Below are 18,724 nucleotides of genomic sequence, written 5' to 3' on the forward strand. Positions count from 1 at the left end.
GGAAATTTCCTCCATGTGAACTGAGGGCTTCAATGAAAAACAATTGTAAGACTTTAAACAATACTGCACATATGATAGTTTCTTTCAACAATACTTTAAGCTACTATATGATTATTTGGTACTACTTTCGTACGTAATAAAACAATAATTTAGTGTAAAGTTAATAATTTCCCAGATTGATTAGGTCCTCAACCAAATTTGGGGCTGCAACTTTTATCTTTTCTTAGAAATTCCAGGACGCGTTTTGGATTGTTTTACCACTACTACTAAACCTTTACTGCATTTGCAAGTGCGATATGTGTACTAAGTGCACGCACACATAAAAACTTGGCGAATACTATAATTATATCCCTTCAGCGTTTTGTAAGTTTGGATTTCAAAAATTTCGCATTTTAATGCAATGTTTTAACTGTAACGTAAAGTTTTGCAGAACAAAATTATGCCAGAGAGCTTGCAGCCATAAAATGAGTTGCTCTACTTAATATTGATATACCCTTTGTATGAAATGATTTAACATTATCCAAAATCGTTAAAAAACATGTCACAGACATTATTAATTATTTTTCATTTATACTTAATACTGACAAATTGGGGCCCTTACGCCGGTATTTTAAATGAGCCTGAAACAAAAGTTACAATAATGATGTATTCATAAAATAGGTTGTGGTTAGGCTTACCTTAAAGATCTATCTACACATATCGGGGCCGTGCACGGAACGTCCATGTCCCGTCAGGGTCTTCCTGTTCACACACGTCAGGGACGTGACTGGATCGCGGATAGGCCGTCTGCCGTCCAGTTTTAAGAAAAAAAAAAGAACGTGCAATGAAAATATCGGCGCATCTACGCACGTCACGGCGTCGGCCCGAGCACTGCAGCTGATTCGCATGTCCGACCCTGGTATGTGTGGATAGACCTTAACAAGGAGCTGAAAACTAATTTCCGAGATAGTGCTGAAATGTTACTACAAGGGTAAAGTACTTAAAAGGGACTTAAAAAGATCAAAGGGAATGTTGTAAAAACTCAAGCATAAAAGTTATTCAAACAAATAGAGATTACACACCTGCAAGATTTTGGCAAATTCATCCCTTTTTAAAAGAGAGTAAGCAGCTTGCAGACTACTCAAAGCACTGGCTTCCAGCTCTCGGATCCCTGAACAAAAGAGGTTTATACCAGCCTCCAATCCTGTCCCAAAATCACACTCATCTACTGCAATATTTGCATATGTAATCACAGGCTGCAAATCTGATAATACGTCATCTTTCTCCTTTTGAGTTTTTGCTGATTTCAATTTTGAAAACATTTTCTTTAAGTTTCCTGAAAATAATTGAAAATAAAAAATGTTATTCTGATAAGACACCACCCAACCAAGTAATATAACCAAATAATAAAAGCCTTTAATACATAGTAAGTCTCAGTTCCATACAAGATTGTTAAACACATTATATTAAGGTTTCCACCTATTTTCTGTCACAGCAATAATGGGCATTACAATTTTCTTTAATTAATTGGTATTATAATTAAGTGAATAAAGATGATGATGATAATTAAATGAATAATCTACACTTGCCATCGGTTTCTACTAAATTCCTGTACCCTAGTTGTGTACGTTTGTTGTATGGCACTACTATCCCTGCTCCATGGAAGGTTTTGGTCTGAATTTTAGCTTGGCGTTCCTTCATGTCATACTTTTCAAGGGGGTAACCATGGTTCTCTGCCCATTTTTTTACTTTGTCCATAAGCTTCTGACATGCTATTGACATGAATGGAGAAGTGTTTTTCTCGTTCTGTAAATATAGGCTGGGAAGAATGTACTAATTAATCGACTGAAATAAAAAACACACATGGTATAGGACACAGTACATTTATGACTGCATTCACGTTTGTACAAAATTATTTGCTAGGGCATTATTTGTTCAACTTCAACTTCAACTTTTGTGTCTATGGCTCCGTCGTTTTGCGCGACGATTTTGCCAATGTCAGGGTTGAGAGACATGTGTAGCGGTAGTGAGACAGATTGCCAATTATTAAAATAATGCAAATAATGCCCTTTTTTAACCGACTCAAAAAGGAGGTTTTCAATTTGACTTTTTTTATGTATGTTACGCAATAAATCTGGCATTTTGTTGTAACAGTTTCCACTGAAATGCCAATATTTTAACTGGGAAGAACTGCTTCATGAATATTCATGATGCTAGTGATATTCAGGCAGTTAATAGTCTAACTCTCAGGTATTTACTTACTAAATGGTTGCGAAGATATTCTTGGCCATAGGTGTGATGGAGCAGTCTTTACTGCTGTCACAGCTAGCAAGGAACTGTGGAGGCTTGTCAGGATGATCCCGGAAGTAACCAATGTGGTACTCACTTTTGCCATTCTTTTTTAATATTGCCTATAATAAAGTAATAAATGTAATCACATGGTCTAAAGCGAGTCTCCAGTGAGACAAGATTTGAATTCACAGCTGTCGAATTGCACCAATAATTGCCACTAATAGATATCACGATCTCACAATTGATATTAATAGCCATTGCGAGCGAGTTTTTGGCAGAAATAACATAACAGGATGTATTGGTCCAGTTTCACTTGTTGATAGAAAAAGACTGAGAAATTGGGAAAGGTAACACACACGCACACATTCAACATAGCCCCGCACTAGGGAAACCCTGTGTCGCAGGTGCCATGGACTCCCACATAGACAACCACAAATTACACCCAAACTCACGAGAGAAATAAACAGCATGGTGACTGTTCAGCCACAGAGGCAGTTAATATACTATATAAATAAGTTCTATGCCATTTAAATGTATTGAAGAGTTCATATAGTTTTTGTAGAAACTGCACCTGCAGATATAAGTTGTCTCGCTAAAATAAATTTATTTTTTCATAATTGTAATTATTTATTACAGTACACAAAAATTTGTTAATACCACTTTAACTTATAGGTTTCCTCTTTACAGCCATCAAGGATCCCATTAAAGGACATGGAATTATAATTACTAACATATCAGAACATTGTTTACTATACTTACTTGAAACTCTGGAGGATCATAGAAAAATCTCCAGTGCACTAAGTACAAGTCTTTATTGTCTAATATGGGCAATTTTCCAAGTAGCAAATCGTATGGGCCAATGAGCTCTAAATTTACGCTTGATAGTACTTTCTCAAATGACTCTAATTCTTCTAGACACTTATAAAATTTAAAAAAGTCCTCTGGCATTTCCACTAAAAACAACTCCTTAAAAAGATTGTGGTCACTTTTATCGTGATATAATAGGATTTCTGGGAACTTTATAACAATGTTATCGTCACAAGAGCCTTTGTCGAGATCTGTTTTAGATGTGGAAGCATTATCTTCATTTGACCTCGTCTTTTGATCAACACTACCTATGTCACCTTGGGTATCTCTGTGGTCAAGATCCTTGTTGGTATCGTTTACATCTTTTCTAGGTGAAGCAGTAAGCTTATACCTCTTTTTATTTGGCCTGTAATTCTCATTTTTCCGTTTTAAATTCTTCGGAGGATGTTTAAAGCTTGAGTGATGTTGTGGGTTTCGCTGATAGCAATTTCTACCGTACTTACAAGGCGTTCTAGTATCATCTCGGTAAGTCTGCCATTCGTCAGACATTTTATAATAGAAAAATTGCAATTTTATATCGATATATTTCAGTCCACTTTACTTTTCAACTCTTAAAGTTAGAGCGGGAATTCCATTCAAGACGTGCTACTATATCTTTATAATTTGTGGTGATCAACTAAAATAGTTAATAAAATGACGTTGACGTGTGACAATCAGTGTTGACAGACTTGCGACGTTAATTCGCCATTTTATGTATATTAAGTAGCCGATATTCGCCCAAACCATAAAATCTCTAAAAAATAGCCTAAATATTGCCGAGTCGCCGCACGACCCCTCGAAGTACTGACCGTCAGGATGGCTGGTCGCCTGTGGCACCCTGGCACCTGGCACTGAGTGCATATTCAAGAATTGCTACCTATGATATATTCTGAGAAATAAAAAAAAATGTTGACCAGCCATTCTGACGTCAGGATGGCTGGTCGCCTCTTTGTTTAGTATGAAGAGAGCAGATTTTTCCAGAAGTATGTATAGTAAAGGTATACGCTTCATATCTACATTAATAAAAAAATATAAACGATTGAAAATATTGCGAAAAAGTGTCTGACTAAACTAAAAAAGTAAAAGTTTTTAGTGCTTTATTGCCATAATATAAAGGGCAGGCGTTGAACGATTACTTCGAGATGAACTAGTCTGGTGAGATTGCTAATGTATAAAACCGAGAGGGTATGTAACCATCATAACGCAATATGTGTGTCATTTGTCATAAGTGGATCAAGTTATTTTAGTTTAATTTATCTGAGGATTCAAAGGTTTTGCTATTGGTAATATTGAGTTTAATATTTATGTTTCTGGTTTAAGTAGTGTTTGGTGACAATGACCAGCGACGTCAGATTGGCTGGTCAAAAATGTTTTTAAATTTCTCAGAATATATCATAGGTAGCAATTATTTAGAAAAGGTAGCAAACAGGTAGCAATTCTTGAATATACACTGCCAGACGCCACAGGTGACCAGCCATCCTGACGGTCACTCGAAGTAGCCTAAATTGGCGAAAACTCGTCTAATCTGTTGACGACTGCTATTATTTTTTATTTTTTAACCTAGAGATTTGAAAAATCAGAAAAATATAGTTTGAAAGGCTCATATTATGTTCTTTGTTTAGAAATATATTATGAAGTTTTACATAACGTAAATTATAAAATAAACTTCTATTTAAAAGTCACCCATTATAAAATGAGATTTAAAATTATTTCTTTATTTGTAAGTCAATGATTATTTCACACAAAAAACTTCCGACTATCACACCACCATCATAGTATATTTTGTTGTTGGCTCCATCATTTTCGTTCAGGAACTTCAACTTTTGACAGATGTCAACGTCACATGTGGAAAAATATCCGGGAAAATATTTATTTTCTGAAAAATATGATTTCTAAAACATGGAATTTTTTTCATGACATGAAAAAAACCCTCCCCGAAGAGCTAGCCTTTTCATAAATTCGGATACGCGTATCGCGTGTGTTATTGTCATTTTTAAAACCATAGGGAATTGAGTTTATTTTGAACGCACTTTAAACGAAAATCACAAATTTTCATGGAATTTTCACTGAATTCGTAAATTTTGTCACTGTCACTAGAAGCTTGTGAATTTTATCTTGCAAAAACGATTTTTTCATTATATTTAAGCAATAAGTAAAAATATTTTGTATTAAAAGTGCGATGTGATCAATCGGTAAATAGAGTTTTTTTTAAATTGGAAATGGCAAGTGTAATTTAATTTGTAGACATTTTGGTGCAATTAATTACAAGCAAATTGTTCTGAAATCTGCGCGATGTAGAAGTTATTGTTGTGGATGTTTTCGATGAATGGGTGTCTGGATTTTTATTACATTTTGCCAAGGACATGTGCATAATAAATCATCGTCGCTCACGCCATTCGTCAATTTCTTCGGGCTACGAATCATGCTCTGCAGCTGGTAAATATCTCTATTACTCTTCAGTTCTTCACTACTACGTGATTTTACATTTACTTATATTCTAAAATTAGGTTTGTAGCTGGGTTTGGTACGTGTTTACCACATTTTGGGTATAGTTACACTATAGATGTATTGTAATTTTGTGTTAACGTATTTGTATAATAATTTAATAACAATTAAATATTTTTTTGTGAATAAAATGAAAGTGAGTGATAGTTTCTATAAAAATAAGAAATTTATAAAATTATCTGGTTAAATAAATATCTGGTAAAAAAAGTTAAATAAATTACCAAAACAAAAATAAACCTAAAATATTTATTAACAATATTCACTAAAATTTATTTAGTACCAATGAAATTATTTATTTATGAAATTATTCAGATTTAGCTGTTTATGATTGAGCATATAATGGTTATATCTCTATTTTTTTATTTTAAATTTAATTTTGCACCATTATGAACGATTATGTAGTAGATTAGTATTAAGTAGTGAAATAGGCTGAAAATACAAATGTGTTCACAAAGGTCGAAGACAGGCTGAAAACCAGTGCTGAGCGACTTCTGCTGCTCAGTGAATGCTGAGACTGGCCCCAGGTCTTTTAAATCTTGTTTTTTATGTTTTTAAATAGTCTCATTTTCTTTATTACGTAATTAATGTGTGTTGAAATAAATGGTTTTTAATGGAAAAATACATAGCTAGATTTCTCCTTTTTACTCACATATTAGTAGGCAGTTACTTCTCACTTTCTTTCTCTTTAAAAATTTACCAGCTCATCTTAAATTTATTTCCAAATGTTCACCAGCTTGTTATTGTAAAAATCTCAAAACCCAAGTGCCAAATGTTATTTCTGGCCTGTAGTGTAGTATTGTATGCATTATTATTATTTGTATAATCAATATCAGAACTTATATATCACATGAAAATTTTAATGACAATTTTATATGATAATAATAGGTCTTTTTGAGTAAATATTATCCCTATTAATGTTTTAGTAGGACTGTAATAGGAATATAATACTTCTTGTAATACAGACAAAATTTAAACATTGACTGTAAAATTGTAAAAATAATTCTGAATTGACTGGTTGTGAAGATAATTGATTTTGTATGTCTAATTTTTATGTGTAAATAAGATTATTGAAAACATGCAGTTAAATTTTTTTTGGGCATAAGCATGCATATGAGAAAAGTTAAGTAGATTGATTGCAAACCTCTATTTGCGTTGTTTAAACTTATAAGTATTAGAACAAGAAAGAAGTTAAAATTTGGAAAACAAAATTCCTTTGTCTGTTTGTGCAGAAAATCTAAAAAAAAACTATTGGAACATAAAATATCTTCATCATAATATTTATATACTCAAGTCATGGCATCACGGCGCGGCGCAGTTACAAAAACAAGCAAAACAAAATAAAAAGCACTTTAAACTGAATTGATACATTTTCGTATAAATGGTAGAATGAGCATCGATCGATGCGGCGCTCGGCAGGAGGCAGCAGGCGCATTGTTATAATATTGTTACATTTCCACTGAAGATAATGTTGAAAGTGTCTCTGAACTGCAATTCGTTTTCCAATTTTTTGAGTTTATATCCATATTAAATCGTAGTAGTAGGTTGGACGTACCGCCTCTCGAGCAGAGGCCGCGGGTACGAATCCGGGCTCGCACCTCTGAGTTTCTTATAATTTATATGAAGAAGAAATTTAATTTGAAATTCACCATGAACTTTTCGATGAAGGAAAACATCGCGATGAAACCCTGCACGTCGAAGAAGGTTCACAACCCTCGGAAAACGTATGAAATCTTCAACCCGCATTGGGCCAGTATGGCGGACTATGGCCTAAACCCTCACCTGAAAGAGGCCCAGCTTTGGGATATAGAAATAAGTTGATGATGATGATCCATATTAGCGTAAATATATATATATTTTAAATTTAGTATGTTGTTTTATGCGATGCTAATATTTATAATTATTACAATGCAAGTGTATGGAAGCATTGAGTGACATAAGAAGGAATGATGACAAAAAATTGTATACTTTTACAAAATACTTTGCGATTTCACTGCGTGTAAAACAATACCTATACACTTCAACAAGAATTAAAATCTACAGTACCTACATACGTATATGTATTACCGCAAAAAAAAAACTCTATCATACTACCGTCGTACCTTGTATTAAATTGTTTGTTCTATGCTAGACAACAATCATGGTCACCTAGTTTCTTTGTTTGCGGGAAGCTGGGTTGCAAGTTGTAAGCGTCGATCGCGACGTAGTGCAAGCATAAGTAATGATATGAACAGTTAACCATAAACGTTCGAATGTTTCACCTGTGATGCTATATTTAGTTCCATTGTGTGGTAAACGGGAATTTGACCGTTAATTACACCACATTGTAAGTATCCGAAATCCAGAACGATGTTAATGAAATCGTAACTCAGCATCAACCTTCAAGAAGATCAATAAAATTGTAAACACGTAGTCAATTATTTTTCCTCCAGTGTTAATGAGAAATTTAGATTATATACATATACGAATATTTATCTACTGTTACACATTAAAGTAGAAACTTTTGCATTTACACTAAAGTCTCTTCGACCATGACCCGCGTTCGCTGTTGCGATTAAAGATGCTAATGGCTGTACTTAATAGAGTCACGAAGAGAGTCAAAACAATTTCCTTTTACTCGATAAAACATCGTATTGGCAAGCCCTTGAAATAATTTAAATGAACTGTGAAAAATAATTTCGTGATTAACGGCTCTTTTTCTCTCTTTTTAACACTCGATATTTTGATACGTCAATGTTGGTGCTCATGATCTAAGAACATAATATAAAATTTCAACATTTCTCATTAGTTTACGATTATAAACATTTTAAGTGATCTTCTAACTTACTGATGCAGTAACGAAAGATTAACTTTGGTTTCAGTGTTTTTATACTCTCGAATTAATATTACCTTCATTATTGTGTTTACTCTGGCCCAGATACGCCGTGCGGGCGGGCGAGTACTACAGCTAGTGAACGGAAATCGCCTACTGACAACATTGTTAGTCTTTCAGTTGACTGCCTACTGAACGAATATTATATTTTTAATGTAAAGTTGACGCACAACATTGTACAGCAACATTAAACAGCACATCAAGCTACACATTGACGTATCTTGTTCCGTTGCACTGGAGGCGATTTTCGAACAAAAATGTGTAGTCTGATGCGCTGTTGTTCGTACAATAGAAATGAATATATAAGTTCCATACTTATATCATAAAAGTTCGCCCTTTATCTAAAGCTCTCATAAAACCCTTTTGATAAGTTACTGTGCCTATTATTTTGTAATACTTGTTTCAGGCGATGAACCTGTGATCGTGCAATGGATCAGCAAGATGGTTGGAGCGGAGGAGAGTTGGGTGCAGCTGGAAATATTACCGAAGTTTCAGAGGCCGATCGTCAACGTGTACGCATTGAGTTCTATGCTACTTATGACGTCATGACCGGTGTGCGCATAGCCGCTACTCTCGGCGGCTTTTTTGCGCTAATGGTTTTCCTGATTGTTTATAAGAGTCGAAGCAAGTCAGTCAAGGCTCTAAATGATCCCAAAATAGTCGAATTGGCAGAAGCTGTAGTTGCTGAGGAAGAGGCGGTTGAAGAAGAACGACAACTAACTGCAGCTTTAGAAGAAGCATTATCAGAGCGTGCAAGATCCAGACCTTCCATTGGAGAGGAGCCACCGTGGCCACGAACAGCACGCTTCATGTCATATGGTGGAGGTTATGGAAGTTTGCTCACTCCACCGCGTCGCCTATCTACTCCCCGTGGCGAATCGCTGCCTGGCTCAGCTTTGCGCTTTGCTGAAAGACGAGCTTCTGGTGGCCCTAGAGACCGTCGTTTAAGCTCAGCAACGTGCTCTAGTTCTGGAAGTTCGTATTTGGAGCGTCGAGGATCATCTGTGGTTTGCGCATTGCCTGAGCGACGTTTATCTCCTTGTCCGAGCGAGCGTCTTGCGCCGTTAGCGTCTGTAGGAAGCATAGGGCCGTCCTACGCAGTTGAGTGTGAATTAGCATCCATTGGTGCAGATTCAGTATTTGCTGAAGATGATGATGACTCCACAGACGATGAAGTGGAACAGTTTTCGACAGATAGTGGTGGGTGTGAAGCGGCGGGTATCGGTGAATGCACGGAGTTATCGAGTCGCCCCGAGGTTTTGCCTTTGCGAGTGGACCGTGCATCTCACTCCCGTGAAACGTTGTTCTAGTATTTGAAAAGGTTTGCCAGCTGTTGCACAATGTTGATTAGCACATTAAAATATCGACTGTTTCAAACTTTTACTTATATTACTTTTTCAATTGGCATTTGTTACATATCACACACTGAATTGATAAATTTTACATATCATTTAAGTTAAAATCTTTACCATTCAAGAAATTATTCGGACTCAATTATAACTCATTCGCTTTTTAAAGTTCCTGTACATTCACTTCACTTCTAGTAAGTTTTACCTGATGATCGACCAATTCATCTAGGATATAAAAAAGGAAAGGAATGAAATTGTCGATATTTTAATATGTTCAAATTATATGTAAATAGAGTGTTTTTGTTAATAAATTGATGTTTCACAATGTTAATGTACCATACCGCGGTAAAGTTATTGAAAGTTCTCAATTGAATTTGATCTTTCTATACCCGTATTTGTAACATACCTACTTAAGTGATTGTTATCAGATTCATACTTCACATGTTTAAAATAATTGTTTTGCTAATACACCAGACCCGTTCTTTCATAGGGCTACTTACATTATGCTGACATATTTATTCACCAATTAGTGTTCTCTGTAAAAAAGTACATACTTACTAGATAGAGTAAAGATCTGCCGAATTAGTCTTTTATAGGCACTATTAAATTTGAATAGGCAAGTTGAATAGTTTTCGAAGAATTTTTAACTTCTGACAATCGCCAACTCTATTTACAAAGTTATTCAAAACTACCGGGCTAACTAACTCCAACCCTGCTGAAAGTGAGGGTGTTAAGTCTTAAAGTTGCCGATTCCACATGGTATTTGTAAATGTAGATAGGTAGGTAGAATACTAACTTTGTTAAGGTAGTCTTCAGTGAAAAGTCAATTTGAGAATGTGTAATTGTATATGCGTAGACATACTTGTTTTTTATTTTAAATTACCCTCGAAATTATTGAAGGGCACTTGAGACCAATACGTCCTTTGAACAATAAATGAACGCTGGAAGCGGCCTAAAATAATTATGCTCGTACCAAATCACTTTCCAATGAAGCTGCGGACTGCCACTGTTCTTGTGTAGCGTATTAAACGGTGCGGACGCCAGAATTTTATTGGTTCTAGTGTGCCCACCATGCCTCTTGCAGGCATAGGTAGATTGACTACACGAAAGTCGTTTTTATTACGTAAGATTTAGATTTACGTGTTAGTTCATGTAATGTTCGTTGCTCGAATTAAAAAGAGCTCCCGGTAGTCTGTACAATGTTGAGATGTATGTAAAAAGCTGTAAATATAAAAACACAACTCATGAGGAGTTTCATTTTCATGACCACATTTTTGGGTTTCACAAATACCAAAACAGCTAGTTTTATTAGCGTAGTATCATAAAAATCAAGCTGCAATTTTGTGTAGCTTCAAAAACGTATGCTAACTTATGTTCGGTTTAATTATCAATAAAGTGAATCTTGAGTACTTACAATTTGTGCGGTGACTGTTCCACTGCACTGATTTGTTTGTATCGCAGAGACGACCTAAATTGGAAATAGGTATAAATAAAAATAATATGGATTCGTTAAAATCCAACCTACTCTACCAATAACTTTAGATCACAGTCCACAAATGGCTAATTGGCCAAAGCTAATTCAGTTTCTCACGTTCTCGGAGGCAGTTTCTCAGGTACATATGTTTTTTATCACTATTTAAAAAAATTAAAAATTTAAATTATGCTACAGACCTTCGGTTGGGAATCTGAGCTCAAGAACTACGTGGGGTAAGTGGGGTCAGCATTTTACCATCTACAGTTAATGGCACGTACAGGGTGTAAAGCTGTTATAAACATGTTTACTTGTAATATTTCCTTAATAGCGGCCACTAGGATTGGTCAGCGTCAGTTTCGGGGATGCGTATAATGTTGATCAACAGTTTTGAAGAGTACAGTCAGATAATATTGGTCAAAAACACCAACGTTAAGGCAGTGGCGAGGTATTTATTTATCGACCTGCTAGAACTAATTTTTGAAACTCCTATTTTGTAGCTAGTTCCCGCGCTATTTAATTTTTTCTTAATTTATTAAGGCCTTGAGAAGCCATTGGCCAAATGTAATAAAAAAAAACTAACTACTACAGCTTAGAATAATAATCTAAGTACTACAGTATAAAAGTTAAAAAAAGAAATTAAATATAAACAACTTACACTATTTTAAAGGTGCTATTTACAAATTCAAATATTTCATTATATAAACTTGTGTGCTTTAAAAGCTCCTGTACAGTACTGGGAATTGTTTTATATTCGAGGTCTTGAGTTAAAGAAATAAGTAACAGATGTAAAGAAAATTGTGGGCAGTCAAACCGCGCTTTTTAAGTTTTAATCCACTATAGACAAACTATTTTTATATAGAGTATTTCTAATGGACAAAAGTAGAAATCAAATAATAGGGTATTGTTCAGTCGGCCAAGTTATCAGTAATAACAGCACATCTCATTTCCTGTTCAGATAATTTCGACTAGGTCGCGATCGTGATGGGCCCTACTTAAAATTCGCGATACGGATCGAATTATATTCCAAGTACTACAACACCTTCTTGAGTCATGCGTACTTGGGGTGTGTATCTAATCATGAAAAAAAAAAACTGCTTGGTCGTCAATGTCAACTGAACTGTCAAGTCTCAAATGTCAAGTTGAGTTGCGAGAGAAAGTTAGGGACTATTGTCGATAAAAATTACATTTTATAATTTTATTTCGTGTTATAATTTTGTACGCAAGCAGTAAAAAGGCAGAATGGATGACGATTTACCAACTGACTTCCAGGTCATCGTGGTTGGGACGGGTAAGTCATATATTTATAATAAAACGACACCGGTCGTGATGGCGATAGGAGCAGCCTACTTATCGATCTATTTTTTTCATTGTCTGGTCATCGGTGTAATTTAAGTCGGATCATGATCTTAATTTGTAGTGGGAAGATGTATTCAAATAGTTTTCCGGTAAGAACATTGAAGAGGAAAGTGATGTTATTGAAATTAGTTTGTAAAAGGTGCGAAGAATCACCCCACATTCCGCGGTTTACTCATTAATTAAATATTTGCAGAGCGACATTGCAGTCATTGTGCTCTTTATATCTATAAAACTCGCAACAGTTTCGTTGTTACTTACGCTGAATTTTGATGTTGTTGATTCAATTAATTGTCCTGCTTTTTGTAGTTATTGGATGTCAATGAACTTTGTTGCGGACTATTGACGGCCTTGTGTCATGCATGAAGTACCTACCTTGGGTAATCTCTGATTAGTTGTGTGCATAAATAGTGCATAATTCATGTCTACTACTCATTCAATTTAAATTATGTATTTAAAAAGAGAGAAATAATAATAACATAAGACAATCAGCCTGGTCTTAGTAACTAGTGATGATAATCACTGAATAACCACAAGTCTTAAAATTTATAATAATATGTAATTTTTAAGTTATTAAATGTCACAATATTTGACATTAGACCACCATGATATTAAATTATTTTTGTGAAATTACTCCACTACTTTGTTATTATTGTTAACACAAAGATTGAACACTGAAGCACATAGAAAAATTTGTACGGTCTGCTAGTTCATTCTGTGGCTTGATTTGCATAGCGTCTGACACGGTTTGCTGGAAGACATTGGTTAGAACCAAGCCGCATATAAGGAATTTTTTCTAAGTGATAGATTTTATAACTTTATATGATATTTATAATAATGTTTTTTATTAAAAAAATTTGTGACTATATATTTAATATACTTTCTCTCTGTACAATATTTTCTTGATTTTATATTTATTATGACGATTTGAATTAAATTGCTGAAGTAAATAAAAATAATCCTTGCTTGCTATATCTTACAACTTGAATTTAAAAAAACAGTACAATTGATTTTTTATAACTCAGCAATTGATAGAGATAAACACAAATTCTAACTTTATGTCTATTAAATTTGAAAATATTAGTTATGGGTCTATATTCATATAAGGTTATCATTTGGTGTGAAAAATAGGTATAAGCTTTTGTTAATTTTAGGCTTGATAGAATGGCATGGCCAAGTTCGTATTTTGTATTCACATTAGCCCTCGAACTTGTCTCTTTTTACTATTATTTTGTTTTTGGTAAACAGGATTTGTTGACGATCGTGTCTCGAATTCTATTTTTTTTAACTTCGGCTTGATAGAATGGTATCAGAGTGGAAATTACCAAATTTGTTAATAAATCATTCATCTGTGAACTCCAAAAAAACTAGATATAAAAACTTCATTAGAAATAAACACAAATGCTATACAAACACCAAGCAGCGGCCGCTATGTCTATAAAGAAGTATGAAAAATGTCATATAGACAGAGAAGAAACACAAAAGGTGCTTCTATGGTCTGTCTGTACAATTTAGTCAGGAGAAGTTGTCTGCTCGTGTCGGAGGTTTAGTCAGGAATGCCCTCATTGTGTTTTGTCAAAGAAAGGAAGGTTGGTCATCATCTTTTGTCCAAAGAAAGTCGGTCTAATTTCAAATTCCTATCAGCCATCTAAGTCTGTCTTTGCGGCCTGTCAGTCTGGTCATCCATGGAGGCTGGACGTTGGCCATCCATGGAGGCCTGATGCGACAATGCTGTTTATAAAACAATTATACTATGTATGGTATTTCATACTTCTATGACATGTGGACAAGCTCCGCTTGGCTTGCCACCGATCTTGGACGGTTCATGTTGAAGAATTCATCCCTTGGACATTCAGCAATGCTACATTCTTTTTTATTGTTGTTTATTCTGACCATAGGCATGGTGGAGTCCATCGTAGCTGCAGCATGTAGCAGGATAGGAAAAAATGTCCTACACCTGGACTCCAGTGACCACTATGGTGGACTCTGGGCATCCTACAACTTTGATGGACTCCAAAAGTTCATTAAGGAGGTCAATGCAGAACCTGAAAGACAGGTACAGGTTTACAACTTGGCAGAGCAGTGGTATATTGAAAAGTATGTATAGTTTTATTTTTTAACAACTAAATACAGCATAAATAGTAAGTAGATTAAATCAGTACAATGCTTTAAGCTTGTCAAGACAGTCATTGATTTAATCTTTTGAATGTTGATCTCATGAATGACATTGGCGTTGTGTTGGCTTAGATTTTATAAATTGATTGTATGCTGCTAACTTGAAAATTTCTTTTATATTGAGGTTTTTAATGTTAGTACTCCAATATCTACAAGGTCTGCATATCCATAACTCTCCACAGAGATGCCGCTGATGAAAAATGCGGAGGTGAGGAGGCGAAGACGGAGGTTCAACCTTCTGTGAAAATCTGGACTCAAGTCAGTTTTGCTAATGAATACAGGAAGTTCAACATTGACATGACCCCTAAGGTAAGAAAATCAAATCTGCCAAGTTCGTATTTTGTATTCACATTAGCCCCCTGAACTTGTCTCTATTTACTATTATTTTGTTTTTGGTAAACAGGATTTGTTGACGATCGTGTCTCGAATTCTATTTTTTTTTAACTTCTTCCTTTGTATGAAGTAACACCATCCACATTACACTTCTTTGATTTATGGATCCATTGTACTATAATCGAGGGCTGTAGCTCAGACGCATTGCGAGAGGTACTTTTAATAATATAAAACCGGGATCATTTTAAAACTTTGGTTTATTTTACCAATTTACATGTTTTGGGTTACAAATCAATAATCTTACTACTAATGTCAAGATCTTCTATTTTCTTAACATTCTTTTTCAAAGGATTCTAAATACAAACTAACTCATTCAGCCAGCAATTCTACTCATAGAGTACGGCCTAGTCTACATCCCTCTTCCTCACAGCTGAAGGGGTGAATATCCCTAGCTGGTAGTCTACCTATGATAGGCAACATACATAGTGATCAGCCTTTACTACAGGCTAGCCACACACTGCTCGGAAGCTATCAACTTACCAACAAGTAACCGCCGAGGAGGCTATGGCTTCGGTCTGCCAAAAACCTATCTAAAAAGACAGACCATGATCACATCCTAAACAAACAAATAAAAATACAATTACTCGTTAGCTATCCTAGCTAATTAGGGAACCTGACTAAACCCTAACACTTTATTTCATCGACCCTAAACTGGCTGAACGATCCTAATAAAAATTCTAAACATCACTACAAGTTCCTAACTATCTCAGCCTAAGCTATCTCCAACGTGGATGCTGCCACAACGACGACACAGGCTTGAACATCCATCGGACGATCACTGGGTTACATCACTATTGATCTCCCAGCTGCCTTAGTCCTCATTTTGCAGCTATCACGTTCCATCAGCTTCACTCATCATCCTTAAACAACAAGAACCAACCCACGTATAACGTCAACAACATATTCTAACTACATGTCCTCAGACATACATATGGTATGAGGGTATACCACATGAAGAATTTCTAATAATTAAATAAATATATTTTCCCAGAATGCAGACAGTCCTTGATCAACTGGAGGAATGAGCAGGAACTATTCGCACATACAGGACAATATATCTATCAAATTAAAAAAATATATATAAGAAAAACAAAAGTAAATGTTATCTATTTGATGGTGTATCCTCTCCTCCCTTCCTTCCAAGTCTGCATGTACAGGAAAATATTAATTTTTCTCCAAATATTTCTCATAAGGTCGATACCATTCCACATGAAAAATAAATATAAAAATTAATTAACCTAGTAGAAACAAACACATTAAATTCCCTCATATAGAACTTTTTCATCCTATTCACATGGAGTAGATTCTGCCTACACAACCTTTTCCTATTCATACCTAATCTGCACATAATACAATTAATCCTACTCAACCAATTCACTACCCTAACCTTCGCGTATCATATCTCTTAGATAAAGCAATCCTGTCTTTCTTGTCAAACATTCGCTTCCGATGCGATTGTAAACTATCTATACATTCTTTACGAGAACTCATCGAAGCTGCTCGTTTTACGTAGTCACTTCGCAGATTCGCCACATTACTTACGCGAACACGATTAGAAATGTCGCTTTTCGAATTGTATTTTATATATATTTTCGGCAAATCATAATTATAATTATTTATATCTAAATCCCGTTTTTGACGCAATTGACACGTCTTATCACTCACGTCAACATTACTTATCATCTCTGGCAAAACCGAGAAGCTATCTAAACTTTTTGATATGGTTTTCAAAGGAGACTTTTCTTTCTTTGGTCCAATATCTATCATGGACTTAGAAAAAGAAATTTTATTGTCAACTTCCACTTTTGACAACTCGTAATTACACTTTTCCAAAACATCTCGACCCAGAACCAAATATTTTTCAAGATCGTCTACAACCAGCAACTTCGAAGGATAATCCTTCCCATTAATCATCAACGACACCTTGGTGGACGACTGCACATTTATTGGCGTTGCACCCACTGTACGTAATGGAAAACTTGGATTATCATCGATACGCAATTGCAACCTTTCCGCAAAATACCGAGAAATTACTGAAACTGAAGCATTAGTATCCACCAACGCCTCGCAACATACATCATTAATAAAAACAGATATAAAAGGTGCCCTATCTACGCTAGAACTATCAAATGTAGACAAATTTTCTACATGTTCAGTTGCGCTTTTCTGACAATCACGTTGAGGAGATCCCGACGAAGATCCACTACTATGTGCTCGTGAATACCCTTGACTTGGCGTATCCTGCTGCACAACTGGTGCCTGTGGCACTAAATCTTCCGACTGCTTAGACTCGGGTCTAATTATCGGTGCAGAGACATCCTGTGTTTGCCAACAGTGAGAATGCTCTATTTGACAATTTACTGGCAATACAATATCTTCTCGACTCACACTATAACTGTGATTAAATACGTCATCTACTTGTAAAAACAGATATAAAAGGTGCCCTTAGCGTAGATAGGGCACCTTTTATATCTGTTTTTATTAATGATGTATGTTGCGAGGCGTTGGTGGATACTAATGCTTCAATTTCAGTTATTTCTCGGTATTTTGCGGAAAGGTTGCAATTGCGTATCGATGATACTCCAAATTTTCCATTACGCACAGTGGGTGCAACGCCAATAAATGTGCAGTCGTCCACCAAAGTGTCGTTAATGATTAATGGAAGGGAATATCCTTCGAAGTTGCTGGTTGTAGACGATCTTGAAAAATATTTGGTTCTGGGTCGAGATGTTTTGGAAAAGTGTGATTACGAGTTGTCAAAAGTGGAAGTTGACAATAAAATTTCTTTTTCTAAGCCCATGACAGATATTGGACCAAAGAAAGAAAAGTCTCCTTTGAAACCGATATCAAAAAGTTTAGATAGCTTCTCGGTTTTGCCAGAAATGACGAGTAATGTTGACGTGAGTGATAAGACGTGTCAATTGCGTCAACAATGTGATTTAAATAAAAATAATTATAAATATGCTTCGCCGAAAGTAAGTATAAAATGTAAGTCGGAAATGAAGAAGAATACGTTTTGTACCATTGCAGAGCTGGCCCCTCCAAATACAATGCAAACACGTATTTCTTCTGCACATCAGACCAATTATTTAATATACTAATGGTCTCAAATTGGTTCAAAAACTCATCTACGTCGTTGAATCCATTAAACTTTTGCGCCGACATATTATCATACATATTTTCTCCTCGCACTTTTTACTGGCACCAAATAAAAATTAATATTAAATAAGTATAAATATAAATTACGACCTTTTATTACGCATTCCTGGTGGCTTTGTCGTAACAACATATAAACATTTTTCCACGATGGACTTTTCTTCATCGGAATCCTTTCTTCATTAGTAAGCTTGCGTCTAACTTTTGCAGGCTTGAATTACATTATATTTCTTCTTCGTAAAAACATATAAAAATATTTTCCAACGGCGTTCGTGCCTCCACCATTTATAATCGAGGGCTGTAGCTCAGACGCATTGCGAGAGGTACTTTTAA

General features: G+C 35.3%; 3 protein-coding genes across 3 annotated transcripts in view; 2 read left to right on the top strand and 1 right to left on the bottom strand.

The window, feature by feature from the left end:
- Window positions 1–43: 43 nt before the first annotated feature.
- On the bottom strand, window positions 44–3,745 carry LOC113235127 (histone PARylation factor 1). Its single transcript, XM_026470715.1, has 5 exons — window positions 3,031–3,745; window positions 2,242–2,390; window positions 1,569–1,798; window positions 1,062–1,315; window positions 44–620 (listed from the first exon to the last, which is right to left on the bottom strand). The coding sequence occupies exons 1-5, from the start codon at window positions 3,625–3,627 to the stop codon at window positions 558–560; spliced, it is 1,293 nt and encodes a 430-aa protein (XP_026326500.1). The 5' UTR covers window positions 3,628–3,745; the 3' UTR covers window positions 44–557.
- Window positions 3,746–5,439: 1,694 nt separating this feature from the next.
- Window positions 5,440–11,079, top strand: LOC113235195. The gene is made up of 2 exons (XM_026470813.1): window positions 5,440–5,553; window positions 8,898–11,079. The coding sequence occupies exon 2, from the start codon at window positions 8,920–8,922 to the stop codon at window positions 9,799–9,801; it is 882 nt and encodes a 293-aa protein (XP_026326598.1). The 5' UTR covers window positions 5,440–5,553; window positions 8,898–8,919; the 3' UTR covers window positions 9,802–11,079.
- Window positions 11,080–12,498: 1,419 nt separating this feature from the next.
- LOC113235168 (rab proteins geranylgeranyltransferase component A 1) overlaps window positions 12,499–18,724 on the top strand; it is a 20,294-nt gene continuing 14,068 nt past the window's right edge. The window contains exons 1-3 of the mRNA XM_026470778.1: window positions 12,499–12,602; window positions 14,566–14,764; window positions 15,025–15,151. Of these exons, the coding sequence (XP_026326563.1) occupies window positions 12,554–12,602; window positions 14,566–14,764; window positions 15,025–15,151 (375 nt within the window). The 5' untranslated portion in view covers window positions 12,499–12,553. The remainder of the gene's footprint in view (window positions 12,603–14,565; window positions 14,765–15,024; window positions 15,152–18,724) is intronic.

The sequence above is a fragment of the Hyposmocoma kahamanoa genome, unplaced genomic scaffold, assembly GCF_003589595.1.
Source record: "Hyposmocoma kahamanoa isolate Upper Pololo Valley unplaced genomic scaffold, ASM358959v1 87, whole genome shotgun sequence".
Taxonomy (NCBI): Eukaryota; Metazoa; Arthropoda; class Insecta; order Lepidoptera; family Cosmopterigidae; genus Hyposmocoma; species Hyposmocoma kahamanoa.

What these genes read in the sequence shown, in the direction of transcription:
- LOC113235127 (XM_026470715.1), bottom strand. Translation starts at nt 3,627, where the DNA reads ATGTCTGACGAATGGCAGACTTACCGAGATGATACTAGAACGCCTTGT. An exon ending in AATATCTTCGCAACCATTTA is followed by an intron (nt 1,799 to 2,241) that starts GTAAGTAAATAC and finishes CATTCTTCCCAG; the next exon opens with CCTATATTTACAGAACGAGA. An exon ending in AATTTGCCAAAATCTTGCAG is followed by an intron (nt 621 to 1,061) that starts GTGTGTAATCTC and finishes CTTTTGTTTCAG; the next exon opens with GCTCATTTAAAATACCGGCG.
- LOC113235195 (XM_026470813.1), top strand. Translation starts at nt 8,920, where the DNA reads ATGGATCAGCAAGATGGTTGGAGCGGAGGAGAGTTGGGTGCAGCTGGA.